This window comes from Anabas testudineus, chromosome 11 (genome assembly GCF_900324465.2).
Source record: "Anabas testudineus chromosome 11, fAnaTes1.2, whole genome shotgun sequence".
NCBI lineage: Eukaryota > Metazoa > Chordata > Actinopteri > Anabantiformes > Anabantidae > Anabas > Anabas testudineus.
In genome coordinates this window covers 6,868,733-6,884,987 of record NC_046620.1, presented here as the reverse complement: position 1 = coordinate 6,884,987, position 16,255 = coordinate 6,868,733, and the positions used below count along the sequence as shown (strand labels likewise).

General features: G+C 37.6%; 3 protein-coding genes across 3 annotated transcripts; 2 read left to right on the top strand and 1 right to left on the bottom strand.

Annotated features, from left to right (window-relative positions):
• The first annotated feature begins 1,203 nt into the window (after window positions 1-1,203).
• Window positions 1,204-3,842, top strand: LOC113153253 (uncharacterized protein PB18E9.04c-like). The gene is made up of 2 exons (XM_026346801.1): window positions 1,204-1,462; window positions 2,700-3,842. The coding sequence occupies exons 1-2, from the start codon at window positions 1,400-1,402 to the stop codon at window positions 3,084-3,086; spliced, it is 450 nt and encodes a 149-aa protein (XP_026202586.1). The 5' UTR covers window positions 1,204-1,399; the 3' UTR covers window positions 3,087-3,842.
• A 2,765-nt stretch (window positions 3,843-6,607) lies between these two features.
• On the top strand, window positions 6,608-10,590 carry LOC113155322 (mucin-2-like). Its single transcript, XM_026349972.1, has 2 exons — window positions 6,608-6,801; window positions 9,426-10,590. Exons 1-2 carry the CDS (start codon window positions 6,748-6,750, stop codon window positions 10,401-10,403), a joined length of 1,032 nt encoding a protein of 343 aa, XP_026205757.1. The 5' UTR covers window positions 6,608-6,747; the 3' UTR covers window positions 10,404-10,590.
• A 241-nt stretch (window positions 10,591-10,831) lies between these two features.
• On the bottom strand, window positions 10,832-16,032 carry zgc:101785 (Annexin domain-containing protein). Its single transcript, XM_026349973.1, has 13 exons — window positions 15,981-16,032; window positions 15,628-15,667; window positions 15,064-15,160; window positions 14,857-14,945; window positions 13,779-13,892; window positions 13,592-13,682; window positions 13,387-13,466; window positions 13,093-13,131; window positions 12,595-12,685; window positions 12,378-12,473; window positions 12,235-12,290; window positions 11,623-11,730; window positions 10,832-11,148 (listed from the first exon to the last, which is right to left on the bottom strand). Exons 2-13 carry the CDS (start codon window positions 15,652-15,654, stop codon window positions 11,089-11,091), a joined length of 948 nt encoding a protein of 315 aa, XP_026205758.1. The 5' UTR covers window positions 15,655-15,667; window positions 15,981-16,032; the 3' UTR covers window positions 10,832-11,088.
• Between the last annotated feature and the right edge of the window lie 223 nt (window positions 16,033-16,255).

The window sequence follows — 16,255 nt, the reverse complement described above, 5'->3', positions numbered from 1 at the left end:
AATATCACAAGGGTACATTCCATTTTTGTTTGCTTTAGTTATTCTAACAGCTCCTGAAGCTCCAAGGTCGAAACAAACGTGCCTTATTCATCAGGTGTTCTTGTACAATGTTCACTGGTGAGTAAATTGAACTCGTGTGTTATCAGAGAAACCCTGGACGTTTTCACAGACTGGTTTCTGTGGTCACATTCCATTTTTATGTGAATTATCTTACTATATTACATAAGCTTTTCTTTCCTTGAGTTTCTTCCTCACATAATTGAGGTTGGTCGAAAGTGAAAAGTTAAAAACAAAACAGGGTAGCTTCTGTTTCCTTCAAAATTCACTGAGCAAACACAAACGTACAGTCCCCCTTAAATTACTGGAATGGTAAGACCGATTCATTTACACCTGCTGTACATTTAGTCACACCTACATACATTGAACAGCACAGAACATAGCAGCTTTTATATTATATATTTGTATTACCTAAATTTTAAGTGAGAAAACGTATTGGAACATGAGCCTCACCCTGTGTGTCCTGTTAGATTGATTGTTCAATCAATAATCTGATAGCCAGTCAGCAACAGGAAGAATTAGACAGTCAGGTAGACTATTTCAAGTTATTTATTTAAGTTAATATTTCAATAGAGCCTATTAACATTATAATAACCAGGAAGAAGTTTCCCCTTTTATGTCAGCCCCAAAGACGTTTATCCTGGTCTGACTCTAGTTGCTAACAATACAAAACAATAAAGTATTATCTATAATAATTACACCTTGTGGCTTGATATTGGCAAATCTTGTGCACTTTTCATCCTGCAGTAACAGCACTTGCAAGCTACTTACACTTGTGATAAAAAGCAAATACTGCTATTATTTCATGTGGAACAGGAAGCAGATAACAAACAGATGCCTATTGACTTGTTTAGCAGACACTGAGCAGCATTTACTTAAAGTAGTCCAAGTATGACTCTCCCCTTTTCTCTGTGGAAAATATCTGCTGCTAAATTCTCCACCACATTCATTAGTTAACATTAAAGACTAACTTTGACGCTCTGCTCAGGTTCATAGTGTCAAAATCCCAGAACATAATAGAGAAGAACAGGGAAGTAGTTTGTGAAAGGTAAAAGTGTAACTCTATGTTTGGAAAGACGTTCAGTACCTTCTTAACAAAGCACAGCCAATTCTTTTTTATATGCCATGTTTTTACATCACTGCTTTCACGTGTCACATTGAAACTGCAGGTCGAGTTGGACGTGCTCCAAAGCTCAGTGTAAGATTTTTTTTTTTGTTGTTCAACACTCCCTGACGACTAACTGTTATCAGCATCTGGATTATGGAAAGCTGGGAGGTATAAAAGGACAAGCAGAAAGGTGGGGACAGCCATAAAGAACGAAGGGGACAGCTGAAAGCCACGATGAAGGAAACAGGGATTTTTGTCTTCTGTGTCTGTTTGACCTTCATACTGAGCAGCACTAAGGTAAGAGACGCTTCGAAAACATGTCAAGAGACGAGCCGGCTACCTTTGTCCCCATTCAGAGGGTTGTGATGGTGGGCACAGGTTGGAAAGCGGATTCATCTAGACAAAAAGGAACACATCTGCCTTGTGTTTTTCTAACGCAAGCATAGTTACATTTAAAGCAGTCGGAGTGAAAGGAAACATTTACATGCGTCTCAGTCTAGGCAAATGGAGGCAGAAAGAAAAGCTTTCCTTTCAAAACAAGGGAAGATTTTTTTTTTCTGTTCCTCTTTTTCAGCTGGACACACACACACGCAAAAATCATAATCCTTCTTATTCAAATGAGTAACATGCCACCAAGAGTAAAACAACACATACACATAATGTTGTGTGAATGAAAGTCAAATCTTAAGGTCAGTAGTTAGTTCGATGCCAATTTGGCAGCTTTAATTATGTAGCAGGATCTCTCCCAGTAGAACGAGTTAAGATGTTCACATTTCTTTGTTTATAAGTGTAATTTAGTTTTTAGTATGACAAAAAAAAAAAGTTAAATTATAACTGTTACAACTCTTCCTATTCATCACCAGGAACTGTGTTTTCTCCTTTGCTATAATTCCCTGAAACTGGATACGCTATGATGGTTTACTTTGGCGCACGGTGGTCTAGAGAGCGGAGAGCTCAAATAAAACAGAAAAACAATACATAACATAACACTGAGTGCAGAGCAAACAGGTACTACATGTACACAGCAATATGCAAAGTGTGGTTAATGTCTTCATACCTCATGTATTCAGCTGGAGCAGCAGGTGTTTGAACTTTTGCATGCGGCTAAAATTATTTGTCACAGACGCAGAAGCACTTCGTAGGAAAACCTTATCTGGAAGTATGATACAGACGGGAAGTACAGAGTAAAGGAGAGGACAGAGAATGGAGAGAGGATGTGTCGCACACCATTTATCTTTTTATTACTGTTACCAAAAAAAGCTAGGAGTATCTTCTATCATTAGGATTTTACTTTTTATCATAAAGAGAGATTTCTGCTACAGTTTCATCATTGTTCCTTTGGTCATTTGTGACCTGTGCTATCATGCTGTTTGGCTGTTTGGCTGTTTGGATATATGTTTTTATATATTGAGTTATCCAAATGAAACCAAAACTCGGTACATGGCTAGATACCTGCAGACGTAAGTGAGAAAAAGTGTAGTTAGGGTATATGATGTATGCAATATGATATATTGAACTGATGTTTTCTTTTTAGGGGGCAAATGCTGAAAGTAGCACAAGTCCATCAGTGGACAGCACCAACGCAACCACACCGCTGCCCGACAGCACTGCTCATGCCACCTCCAACAACAGCAGCACTGCTGCCGTGACCACAACCCATCCTTCTGACTCCAGTTCCTCAAACCCCACAGCTAATACCACGTCATCACAGCAATCCACTGCGTCCACTGGATTAACTCACGACTCTGGAGCTACGTCATCCACCACGCAGCATTCTACGTCTGGCAGCAGTAATACGCCTACGCCTACTCCAGCAACCACAGCTACGACATCAAAAGGAGAGCCTGTCGCTTCGTTCAGGGGCTACAGTCAGCTCCTGATACCTGCCATCTCCACTCTGCTCTACAGTGCACTGGGCTGAAAGAGCACAAGCAAAGGACTCAAAGCCTTTCTGAGGATGTTTTTCTGAATAAATCCATAAATCCTATTGTGTATAAAGGAGGGGAGAATTTATATTTCATTCTGTGAACCTCCTGATTAGTGGCTCTTACTGTTAATGCTATAAAGTGCTTTGTTTGCACTTTTCTACTTTGGAGCACACAATCTCTCTAAATGATGAATTTAACCACATTCAAATATTCAGCATTCTATCTCAGTAATTGTCAAAACATAAACAGGGGACGTCAATGATTCACTGAGGCAAATAATATGACCATTAAATTGAAATCTCTCTCTCTCACACACACACACACACACACACACAAACAAAAAACTAATAATAATCATAATAAAAAATACTGACAAGTGGTTCTTGTACAGAAAATGTCAATAGAACTGGATTCATGCTACATGAACCTCAGCTCTACTGTAGCTCATGGTATTGATAGAGTCACAGCTTCCCCCACGTTTGCATTTAGTCAGATGTCCCATTTTAGTCAACCAGCACATTCAAATGCAGGCTGTTTGTTCTGAACCACCTTTAATGGTTTGTTTCGTTTATCTTGGATGGTTTGCTTCACGGCTTATAGAGTATGTATATGTTTTTTTTTTTTTTGTATAATCATTTTACAGTATGTGGGCTGCATGTGCACGTTTGTGTGGTCAAACTCTGACACCAGCTGTACTTCCATTGTTTCAGTTTCACCTCATTCAATAAAACAATGTGATTTAACACAAATCTGTCTTAGAGTTTTAACCAGTTGTTACTTTTCCTATAAATAGCTGCAATTGAACCATTGGAGGCTCCCTGCTGAACAATGACACCAGAGACAGGACAAGGAAACCACTCATATCTGGATCACTTGCAACTCAGTAACTTGCAACTCAGTAACTCAGTAGTTTTGCATTTGTGATCCATCACTTGGGTGGAGACTGAGGTGAGCCTTCCTGAAAGGAAACAGGTATCAGGTGAATAATCTGAATACCTTATAAAAGACCAGCATGTAAAAACCCTCTACAAAACGTCTGTAAGAATCGCAGCAAGGACCCACAAGTGCATTAGCGGCATTAAAGACGGTTTTAACAAGCTGTTCCCAGCAGTTTATCTTCAAGAGGAAATCAACGTGCATCCAACATGAAGTTCGGTGTCCTTGGGTTGTTTTCACTGACTTTGCTGGGAATTGTGTGTGCACAGGTAAAACCTTTCTTCATTTAATAGAACATAATTAAAGAGGTAGATGGACACAACTATAAAAAAAATCAAAAACAAAAAAAAAACAAGACATACAGAAATATACAGAAATACAAAAAATCTAACCTAACAGATGAACTAAATCTGATTGTTTGGTCTGTTGTGGTTAAACAGTGCTAAAAAAAAAAAATCACTTTCTAGCATTTCAACTTCTGACATCTTAAATAAATGACATAATTTCATTCAAATAAGCCAGAAGAAATATTCATCGCAGAAAAACGTCAACATTTTCAATAACCTGCCTTCTATTTCTACTCCTATAATATTTTTTGTTATTTAAATTAATTATCTAATTTGAAACATTCATTAATGTAGTGTTTTATTTTATTATTATAACATGTATTATGCTCTGTAGCAACATGTTCAATGCCATATTATGTCATAAATCTCAGTTTCTTTTTCTATCTCTATTCAGACCACACAATCTGGCAACAAACCAGCCAACACTACCACCTCAAACTCAAACCAAACATCCAATAACACTGGCCCAGGACCTTCTTCCTCTTCCAATAACCTGGCCAACACGCCCGGTGGGATGTATGCCACGACTATAAAGAACGGACAGAGCCACAGTTTCATCTCTGTCAGCCTGCTGCTGGGATCTTTTGCTCTTCAGGCACTTTGGCAGTGAGCGCCCTCTTGAGGCTGAGGGGTAGCATCAGACCTATTCTAGAGCACTGTTAAACTAGTTTGAACTAAATTTAGGTTCTATATGAAGTTACAATTGTGGTCTTTAATTGACGTTATGTAATGCTTAACGAGTCACAGGGACAGAGTCAGTCTATCAACAGATCCTGCACTGTCATGTTTGTTTCAGATTACTGCTGTCTGCTCTACATTTGATGTATCACAGTAACACTCTGCACAGATTGTAGGTCTATTTAATGTGTGTGTGTGTGTGTGTGTGTGTGTGTATGTATGTATGTATGTGTGTTATTTTCATAGTTGTGTGTTATAATTACTTCAAGGTTCAACATGTCCAAAAACAGTGAACACAGTGAAATATATTACAAATAAAAAAGTCTCTACCAACAGCATGTAATGTTTGCAATTTTTTGTGTATTAAAATGCCTAGCTATCAAAATAAAATAACTTTATTTTGATTTTTTTTCTTTATGTACTAGATATTTTAAAAATTAATGCAAAAGCCTCAAAATATTTTATACAATATGAATAAAAAATGGATGTGTACAGTGTTTTGCTCCCAAAACACACTTCAGGCTGTAGTCAGCCTGTTTATTGTGTGATGATATTATATTTGGGGAAAGGGTGAAGGACAGCTTCACAAAAGCTTTGTTGTCAGGAAGATTAACCACACCCAAAATATTGGACAACAGCTGACATGTCAACTCTTCTCATATTTCCATTAGCACAGGTTATATACAGTGGCAAGAAAAAGTTCACAGACTTTTTCTTACCATTAAATATTATCCAGGTAATAATAATAAAACCAATATTTTTAGCCTAGTTTCAACATCAGCTAACACAACTTATTTCTATACAGTTACCACACAATAGCTCACCCATTAGCCAAAAACAAGGTCAAAGTCACAAAGTGTCCTTACTGACACATTTAAAGTGAGTAAAGACATATACGACGTAACAAATATTAAAAACCTTGATTAGGATAATAAGAGGATTTGGCAAATAAATAAAAAAAGACTCCTAAAGCGTCCTCATAAATAAACAACAGGCTTTAAAAAAACGTTACTGGCAGTGTTTATCAGAGAAGGGTTAGAAGGAGAAGCAATAAAATGTCCATTTCCCAGTAGCAAACACTAAATGTTGTTTTCACGTGAGTGTGACTCAAACTCTCACACACAAGGAAATAACACTGTAACCTATTTGTTTATGAGTCTGTCAATAATCCACCAGCAGGAACAATTTTCACGTCATGATTAATCTAAACGATTTATTTTACTAAAACAAATTTTCTCTTTAAATCTTTGCACGGGATGTTTGTGCAAAGCGGCATCTCGTATAAACCGAATGTGTAATGTTATACGTCTGTTCATTATATCTTAAAACTTGCCAGGAGGAATAAGCACTGATTAATCGGATTAAAGAACAAAGTGAGAAGTCCGTGCACAAAGAAAGATGCACACACACACACACACACACACACACACACACACACACACACACACAAACTTCAACTTCCTGGAGCCAGGGCCAAGTCATGAATCCACACCTACTCCCAACTGAAACATGGTACTTTTGTATAAATGCAAAAACAAAACGTTCCGCTCATTTTCTCAGGAGACATAGGCCGGCTTACAGTGGGAGATCCTTCACAGCCTGGAAATTATATCATCTCTCTTTCTCGGCAGGACATTTTCCATTTTCCTCAACATCTCTGCTGCATCTCTTGCCTCCTCTCGTCTCTCCTACAATGAAGATATTGGCTCAGGGAATTTTCACACTGGTGCTGCTGGCATTAGCACAGGTAACTCACAACCTTTTTAAATTAGCATATTGTAGAGGTTTTTCAATGTTTTACATGTGTATAATAGACAATATGTACCTCATCAAGCACATTAGTAATGTCATTAGTTGAGTCAGCTCAGTAACTTTTTTATTGTCATGAAACTGTCAGATTCATTTTTCACTGAATTCAATTACTGCACAAAGTAACTGTATCATCACAAACCTCAGATTTTAAAACTATTTATTGAATAATAAAGGTTATTTGAGTGCTGAATGAAAACATCACAGGTTAACAAAGCAGATTATATTATTCCCTAATTCCCTGCATATAAGAAAGGCAGCTATTTGACAGGAATAACTTTTTGAAAACTACAAAGAAAAATGAACCTTTGGCACAATGATGAGAAAAAGCTTGTGCTTATACAGAAGATCCTTAACACCGTAACAGTAGTAGAGTTGGTGGATCACTGTGAGCTCTTTTTTCTATATTTGCTGATGCCTGACAGTTATTAAGCAGTTTTCCTCAGTTTGTTTGGTAACTTTTCTACTACCAAACTAAAGGATTTTTGCACAAACATAGGCTGTGTTTATGCTGATTAGTGCAATATTTATGCTAATTTTGGACCAAGAATGCATTTACTATACTCAAACCCTCTCAAACAAATTTGTTGTAAATCCTTATACAGTATGTATCATAAATGTTGATAACATAAATGTAGTCCAGATTTGTTTGAGTAACTTCCAAAAGTGAAAATGATGTCAAAGACAATTTATAATAATAAAAAGAATAAATAAATATTATAATTATAATTAATAAAAAAAAAAAGATATCCGTTGCCCAAAGAAGTGGTGTGGAACAAAAACAGCAGCTGGTAAAGCTGGCAGGCGGTTAATCCATAATAACAATAATTCATCATTGATGAGTTGATTAAATTTACAAGAAGAATCTACAATGAAACATTACAAAAGAAAATTTTCATATGAATTCCATTAGTGTAAATGTAAAAATTACATATAATAGAAATAAGTTTAAATAATTATACTTAAATTAGATTTTCAAGAAATATCTATTTATGCACTGCATTCATATTTGAAGCAGTTTTAGAAAAAAAGAGTTTTGAAATCACTTCAGAAAAGTTTTGAAATCACTTCAGAAAAGACTAATTGGCTGTGGAAACACAAAAGGGAAAGTGGCCAAGTTAGCAGTCGTTGTGGCAAATGTGGAGCACAAGGCTGGTTCCTAATATAACGAGCTGGATCTGTGCTGGGGATCAGTGTGAGACGCTGCTGCTGGCGGTGGCTCAGATGAAAAACCCATGTGTCAGTCTCCCACGGTTCTAGCATCGACATCTCATGGTAAAGTCTATTATAAACAGCAGTAACATAATCCTCTTGTCTAAAATGGGCGGCACACAGCAGTGCGTTTTTTGTTACTCGACAGCAGTGAAGTCTGGTCCCCTCAGCTCCACGCAGCTCGCTGCACACAAAGAGTTCAGAGAAACTAAACTAGCTCTGTTCCTCCTCCAGTTAGGAAAACTAGAGCCCATGGATCAATTTGGTACAACATAGCCGATACGACAACTCAGCACGATGGTAAATAAAGAAATGAGGAAAAAAAAAGTAAAACTAGCTAAAACAAAACTAAACAAGAAAAAATAACTACATTTTATTTACTCAGACTTAAGTTACAGTACGATGTAAAGACCATTTTGTGATGAAATCTGATGTTGTTTACAGAAATGAAATGCTCAGAATGGCCACATTTTCCTCAAATCTTTAGCCCTTATGTCTCCTAAAACATTTTCAAATGTCGGTTTACTTTTCAAATAATAATGTCAACAGTACAGTACAGTATTCATCACGCACACAGGTACATGTTTCACCAGCCGTGCTGAATTTAACAAAGGGGATGTTTGTTATTACGGCATAGCTGCTATTTAAATCTCAGGACAGAGCGACAACTACTGTAAGTCGGGAGCTAACAGTACATATTGTTCAGTGTTTTTGTAGAAATACAACTGAAAAGTTTGTATTTACAGTAAAAGTACTGCAAAGTATGGCCGCCGTTCTAAGACTGTGTCATTGCTTTTAAAAATGTCAGGATAATGCTTTATGGTGTAAAATCTTAGGCTTATAGTGCTTTACTGCTGCTGGACTGAGAAACTTGTGGCTGTGCCAGATGTAGAGAAGGAGCCACAAACAGTGGGGTTGACGGTTTGATCCCCATCTCCTCCTTAATCCATGTTAAAGTGTCCATGAGCAAGACACTTAAACCCAAGTTGCTAAAGAAGGGTCAGGCCTCTTGGAAGCTCTGCCTTCATCAGAGGGGTGTGTATGTACAGTACTATATAAGCACAAACCATTTACCATTTATAATAAAACATTTAATGAAAACACACTTTGCGTGTGTTGAGAATTTCATCAGTTTATGTTTGCAGGTTTTTGGTTCAGAACTGACTTCATGACAAAGAGGCACATTTGTCTCCCTCCAAAATCCTGCTCTAGTTACTGTTGGCACATTTCATCAGTTTATTTTAATCATGTGAGGAATAAATTCTATGGTTGTTCTATTCCTAGTATTCTTTTGCAAAAGCATAATAGTGGACTTTGACTCAAGTTATTATTCACTCTATTGCCGATCAGTCTCAGGAACCTGCAGCACCAGATGCCTCTACACCAGCATCTACAACTGCTGCACCAGGCGCCACTACAACTGCTGCATTGACCACCACTACAACTGCTGCATTGACCACCACTACAACTGTTGCACCAGGAACCACTACAACTGTTGCACCAGAAACCACTACAACTGTTGCACCAGGAACCACTACAACTGTTGCACCAGGAACCACTACAACTGTTGCACCAGGAACCACTACAACTGTTGGACCAGAAGCCACTACAACTGTTGCACCAGGAACCACTACAACTGTTGCACCAGGAACCACTACAACTGTTGCACCAGGAACCACTACAACTGTTGCACCAGGAACCACTACAGCTGTTGCACCAGAAACCACTACAGCTGTTGCACCAGAAACCACTACAACTGTTGCACCAGGAACCACTACAACTGTTGCACCAGAAACCACTACAACTGTTGCACCAGAAACCACTACAACTGTTGCACCAGGAACCACTACAACTGTTGCACCAGGAACCACTACAACTGTTGCAACAGGAACCACTACAACTGTTGCAACAGGAACCACTACAACTGTTGCACCAGGCACCACTACAACTGTTGCACCAGGCACCACTACAACTGTTGCACCAGGAACCACTACAACTGTTGCACCAGGCACCACTACAACTGTTGCACCACGCACCACTACAACTGTTGCACCAGGCACCACTACAACTGTTGCACCAGGCACCACTACAACTGTTGCCCCAATCACCACTACACATAATGCGACCACACCTCTGCCAGGCACTACTACCACCTCCACAACCGTCTCATCAAATTCCACAACCATGTCTACAACCAACACTGCGACTACCAACACGACAACAACATCAACCACTCAAACCACCAGCAGCTCAAATAGTGGCCCAGAAGCTAAGGCCTCCCTGCTGTTTTCTGTGGTGCTATGGTCCCTCTACACCCTGTTCCCTTGAGCAGTAAGGAGGGAAATTCTCTAATCTTCAATGTTTTAGTGCTTTTGAGAGTAAATTAAAGTTAAATTTAACTGGTCTCTAGATTGAAAGCTAGCTTTTGTATGTATATTTTCCATAAATGAAGTTAAATCTGCACCTTAAATGAAAACATGCACTGACATAAAACAAATTGGAACTGACATCAGGAATAACTCAGATTGGAAAAAAAAAAAAAAACGATTGTTGAAAATGCTGACTGTCGAAATGTTTTAAAGTCTTAAAAACTAGAGGAGCAAGAAATTGTTAAGAATGTATAATTTCAAATTGTGATATTGAATTGTGATATTTATTTAGATAATATCATTACATCTGAAATTAAGACATTGACAAAAAAAGAAAGACAAAGCAACATAAAAGTTATATTAAATTATTAGCAAAAGGGGTGTGATTATTCCCCTTCTGTTTTTGAATAAATATTGTAAATAGATACAACAGAATGAAGCAGTGAATATGTCTAAAGTAATGCAAACAATTAAATATTCAACATAAATGGTTTTGCTACATGAAGTTTTAGTTCTTTGAGTTCTAAAGAAGAAAGAATCACATGTGAGGAAATCAATCAAAGAGATTTATAGAACGTGAAAGTTATTTTTATACGTCTATATTCAAAGGGGACGAGGAGAAAATGAGCAGAATTATGTTGTGTTTAATCTTCCGATCGACAAATACCCAGCAGAGCCTGTAGATGATGTCCTTTGAATTGTTTCTGTTAAAAAAAGATAAAGTCATATATATTATCTATATTATAATTATTTGTGTGAAGATTGTTTTTTTTTAACCATAGGTAGATAGATATCTATATGCTTTGCAATTAACCTATGTTCATTTTGACCTGTGTACTGTATCATTTTCACTGTCTACTGCCATGTCAATGATAGCAGTCTCCCTATAGCCATATCTCAGTGGAGTCCAGACAGTACTCTTTACTACTGTACTCTCTCAGGGTCACAACCTACCACTCGTATGCAGGGGTTTATATGTTTGCTCACTATCTAACACTTCACTCTGCAGACTGCTCTGACAAAGTTGGCCTTTCTTTGCAACGAAATAAACTTATAAAACACAAATCTGTCGTTAGGGTTTTCTGTCAGATCTCACCTGAGGAGATTTATATTTGCCTTTTTAAAATTTTAATAAGTATTTATAGTACTTATCATGGCATTGTAGATGTGTAACCCACCTGTAGAGCAGTGTAAAGGGAAGTGCCTGTTAATTTTAGGTAGGCAACTCGAATACACAACAGATCTTCCTCAGAGTGAGACACCAAAATCCTTTGTACAATTGGCATCTGCAGAAGGGAAATACAGTATAAAAAGTTATGTTTTTACCAATCCCAGACACTAGAAGATTTCCCATACACTATATGTACAACATGTAAATTTGGAGGAACCCGTGGTGAGTGACACTTGACTGCTGTAAAGGGGAAGTGGCCACAGTTTCTCCTAAATCACATCTATTAAGTTACATAGAGGAAAACATAACCACAAACAGCACAATCATGAGTAAGATACTCTTACAAATTCTTAACTGAAACTGAAGTATTAAATTCTAAATGCAGTACAAAAGTGCAGAAGTATGTTAAAATAAATGACCAAGTTTAGTCCAGATTTGTTCTGCTTTAGAACAAGAGACACATTTGAGGAGTAAACTGTTTTCCTACATTGTTCTACATACTGACTGAAGTGATGTAATCTGTAATAATCCATCATAATTTATTATATATTTGTATTTAGGAGACAAACAGACAACACACACACAAAAAAAGAAACAATGAATGATTACAGTATCTTACCTTCATGGCAGTTATTCTTTTGGCAAGGTAGACATCAGGGCTTTGAATGCACTGCACTGTCATGACACAGATATCAACAAATGTCCTTGACTAATCAATATAGGCTCTGTATACTACTCATATAATGTCTATATCTATATTACCTAAAATTTTCAGACCCAATCGAAAGTCTCCTGTGAATCGTTTCTCCACAGCCTGATCCACCGTCTGTCCACTCTGTAGCTCCAGTCCCATCAACACTGTCGATAATATACAAGGTCAGTGGAAGGAGCATATTCATATTTAAAACCTTCAAGACTAACACACAGAAACAAGCATGCAGGCATAAATAGCTACTGTGCATATACAGTATGTGACAACCTTTGTTAAGATGATCCAAGTCTCTAGAGGTCAGTATTTCAATCCATGGGGCTGCATCACCTTTCTTCCCATTTATTGAAGCAGAGAGAGACTGATGGAAAAAAAGGGACATCAGAACCATAGTGCCACTGTGGCAAACTTAAGCAACATACATGTACTGCAAATTAGAAAACAGATTAAAGGCCATTAATGCCTCTTAGTACAAGGTCACTTACAACCATACTGAATATTTTCAATATTTTTGTGCATGAGTAATAGATTAGATAGACAAAAAGGTTTTCATGCTATTTCTGAAGTTCTGAATCATGATGGTCAGCATTGTTCCAAAATCACAGTTGGACCAATGTCTGTCAGCACAAGCCTTGGTCATCCTGTTGTAGTATGTTGTCAGAATTGAGTACATTGTGCCTTACTTTATTTAAATATCATTCTAAAGCTGCAGCCTATACACAACTAAACCACAAACCTTTCTTCATACAACCTTATGGTAGGCCATACCTCAATGTCTCTTTGAACCACCCCAGCAACATTTTCTTTCTGTTGAAAAAGCCAAGTGAAAAAACTTTTAATTTCAAAATGACATCTATGTTAAATCATCTTACTATTCTGCACAGTTTTAAATGAAGATGCTATTTTTATTTTATATCCAAAAGAAAATGCTAATTCCAAATTACTAACGATAAGGAAGGTACAGAATCAGTTTCCACTATTATAGCTTGACTGAATATTACCAACAGTATTGATGCTAACTGCTTTTGGTTCAGAGTTAAAGGTGAGAAATACTCAAATTACGTGTAGTAAAGCCACAACAAGCTTAGCAAAGTCTCCACTGGTTTCTCCTTTCAGCTCCTTCTCCAGTTCCTTCTTGTACACTGAAAAAGAGACACATAACTTTATTGACTTCATTTCAACATCAAGATACAATTCATTATGGATTAGAGACTTTTTATGTGTCAAACAATCAATCTAATAGTTGGGGAGAGAGGCAAGTTCTTACATTGCTTGTATAGAGCACTGATTTCTTTAAGTTGCTTTCCAGATCGTGTAGACAGGATCTCCATTAGCGTTTCCTCATCTGTACCTAAGCCCTGCACACATACGAAGACATACTTTACCTACTGGAGTATGACAGACACAGAAAATCACAGTTAAAATGTGTATTCAAAACACAAACACACACTCACCACCATGGCGTGCTGCAGACGGTAGGCCTCATACACCAGAGGAGGCATCAGCAGTTCCAGTAGTAGGGTTCCCACATCTCCACTCACAACTTTTCTCACTGCAATGGCCAGGTCCTAGGATACCACAGAGTAATAGCAAGCACTTTGTGTTTTCATGCGTCTCAAACATGACTACAAGAAATACACATGTACAAAAAATAAATAAATAAACAGTCGAAGACAGATGATCTTTCTTGTCGTAATCGAACACACCCATTAAACACACTGTGAAACACCAGGCTTCTGATGTCACCAAGCCCAAGTGGAGTCAGGTATTGTCAAACCTGGAGTTATGAAATGAGAACGGAGGTGGGGTTTGGAGCTGCTTGACTTTACTGTGGCTGAGTACCCATTCTGGATGATTTTAAATGTGCAGAAAGAAAGATAAAAAGAAAGGAAGATAAAATCTTACCTATGAATCAAAGTTGACCTTCTTCTTAATATTAAGAAAACTTTACATATTGTACAATGAAAAAAAATCAAGTATCAGATAATCTGCTATCCTACTAGCGTTTCCCTGCATTTAAATTAATCTAATTTACCTATCTAGAGCAAAGAAGTCAGTTACTTATGCAGCATCAGTAGACCAAATGGAAAGCATTTCTCCTGATGGCATCATCAATGGCAGTTTGATCACAATGCGACAGTGAGGACAAATGCCAGATGCTATCACTTAAATGTGAGATTAAGAATTCTTCTAATCCAAAAAATGTGTCCCACCGTAATGATTGTTAAATGTACCTATTAAATGGATAAAATGTACCTGTCATTTCCAATACGACCTCAGATTATGACTCGCTGTTACATTAGTGAAGTTTGTACAGCTAAAGTCTTTCTCTAAACAAGGGTGTGTTCAGGTTCCAGTTTCAAAAGTGTTTGATCAGCTAACAGAAGTAGGAGATGAGCAAACACAGACAACATATAGTATTATCACTACAGGTTTGCTACTTTGTCTGATACCTCACATTGAAGAGCTGCTTGGGCTTCCTGGTTCACATTTAAATCATTAAAGTCAGATTTGTTGTATCTTCATCTTTACCTTGTGTGTTGTGTCGTCAAAGGTTTTAGCAATCACTTGTCTCTGAGCGTTGCTTCGATTGGTCAGGATTCTTACCAGGATCCCTGCATCTGCCATGGATTTCAATAATGAAACAATAGACACTTAACAATGAGGAATGATAAAGGGGGAATAAGAAATGTTGGATAGTGTGACACCACCATCAAAACTAGATTTAATGTGAAATACCTTTCTTCTCCAGCGCTGTCTGGATCTCCACGACGTCCCGGTCAGGGTGGAAATTGGGGAAGGGTCGCACTGTTCCAAGGGTACCCCACCACATGTCCTAAAAGAGGAGACACAAATAGATAACCAGAAGTGGATTGGGCATAAATCCTGACACTGGACACTGATCCTGTTTCTATCAAAAAATATGACAGTTTAGTAGCAACATCCAAGTGGAATGTGTAACACAAGAGCAAGTGACATACCAGACATACCATGAATGTGTCAATAGAAGGTCAGCTCCCAGACAAATCAAAAACCTCCACACATACCATGAATGTGTCAGTTTTATCAGCGAGTCAGTTTTTCATGTTTGATTTTAAAGATTGACCATATCTATAGAACTGGAATGAAAACCTTCTTCACATTGCAGCACTTCTGCATACCTGAAGACACCTTGAGACGTTTTGTAGATAAGGTAAGAGGTACGCAAAATATCAGGGGGCACAAAACAGCAGATTAAGCTAGCAGTAAATAGAAATACAATGCAATGACAGCGTGACGATTTGGCAGAAAAGTTCTACTCACATAGGATTTGAAATATTCAGTGTCCATGGTTTTGTTATACCTGTCAAAAGGAATATGAGTAAATGGAAATACATGGTGTATACACACATGAAAACTTGTTATACGTGACATCAACTCACACACTGAAGGCATATAAAAACAAAATGACATCCAATTTGGTGGTGTAGATAGTAGCAAATGTAAAGGTCAAGTCAATCAAAATGAGAATTAATTAATTCATTAAAACAACATGTATATTACAGAACAGTTATATTCTATATGCCAAAATAAAGCCCTGCTAGATACAATACAGTATATATACAGTAAGTACAGCATGTTTTACAAAACATTTAAAGAATGCTTATTTTTCTTACCAGTAACAGAAGGTTGTGGCAGCTGAATGAAGGTGTGGAGGTAGTACGTTTTTACAACCTTCTGTAATCAGCTCTGTATCTTAGACTCACCCTTACTAGGACACGCCTGTTCCCAGTACACCCACCTGACTGTACAAGAAACATTTGACCAATCAGTGCTCATTATATTCATAAGTACAACTAACTCTATTGGTCTGCATTATTACTATGACAACCCTCTGGTACAATACTCACATTCTTTGTAGAGGAGGAATCCAGACAGTCAGGTTGGTTTA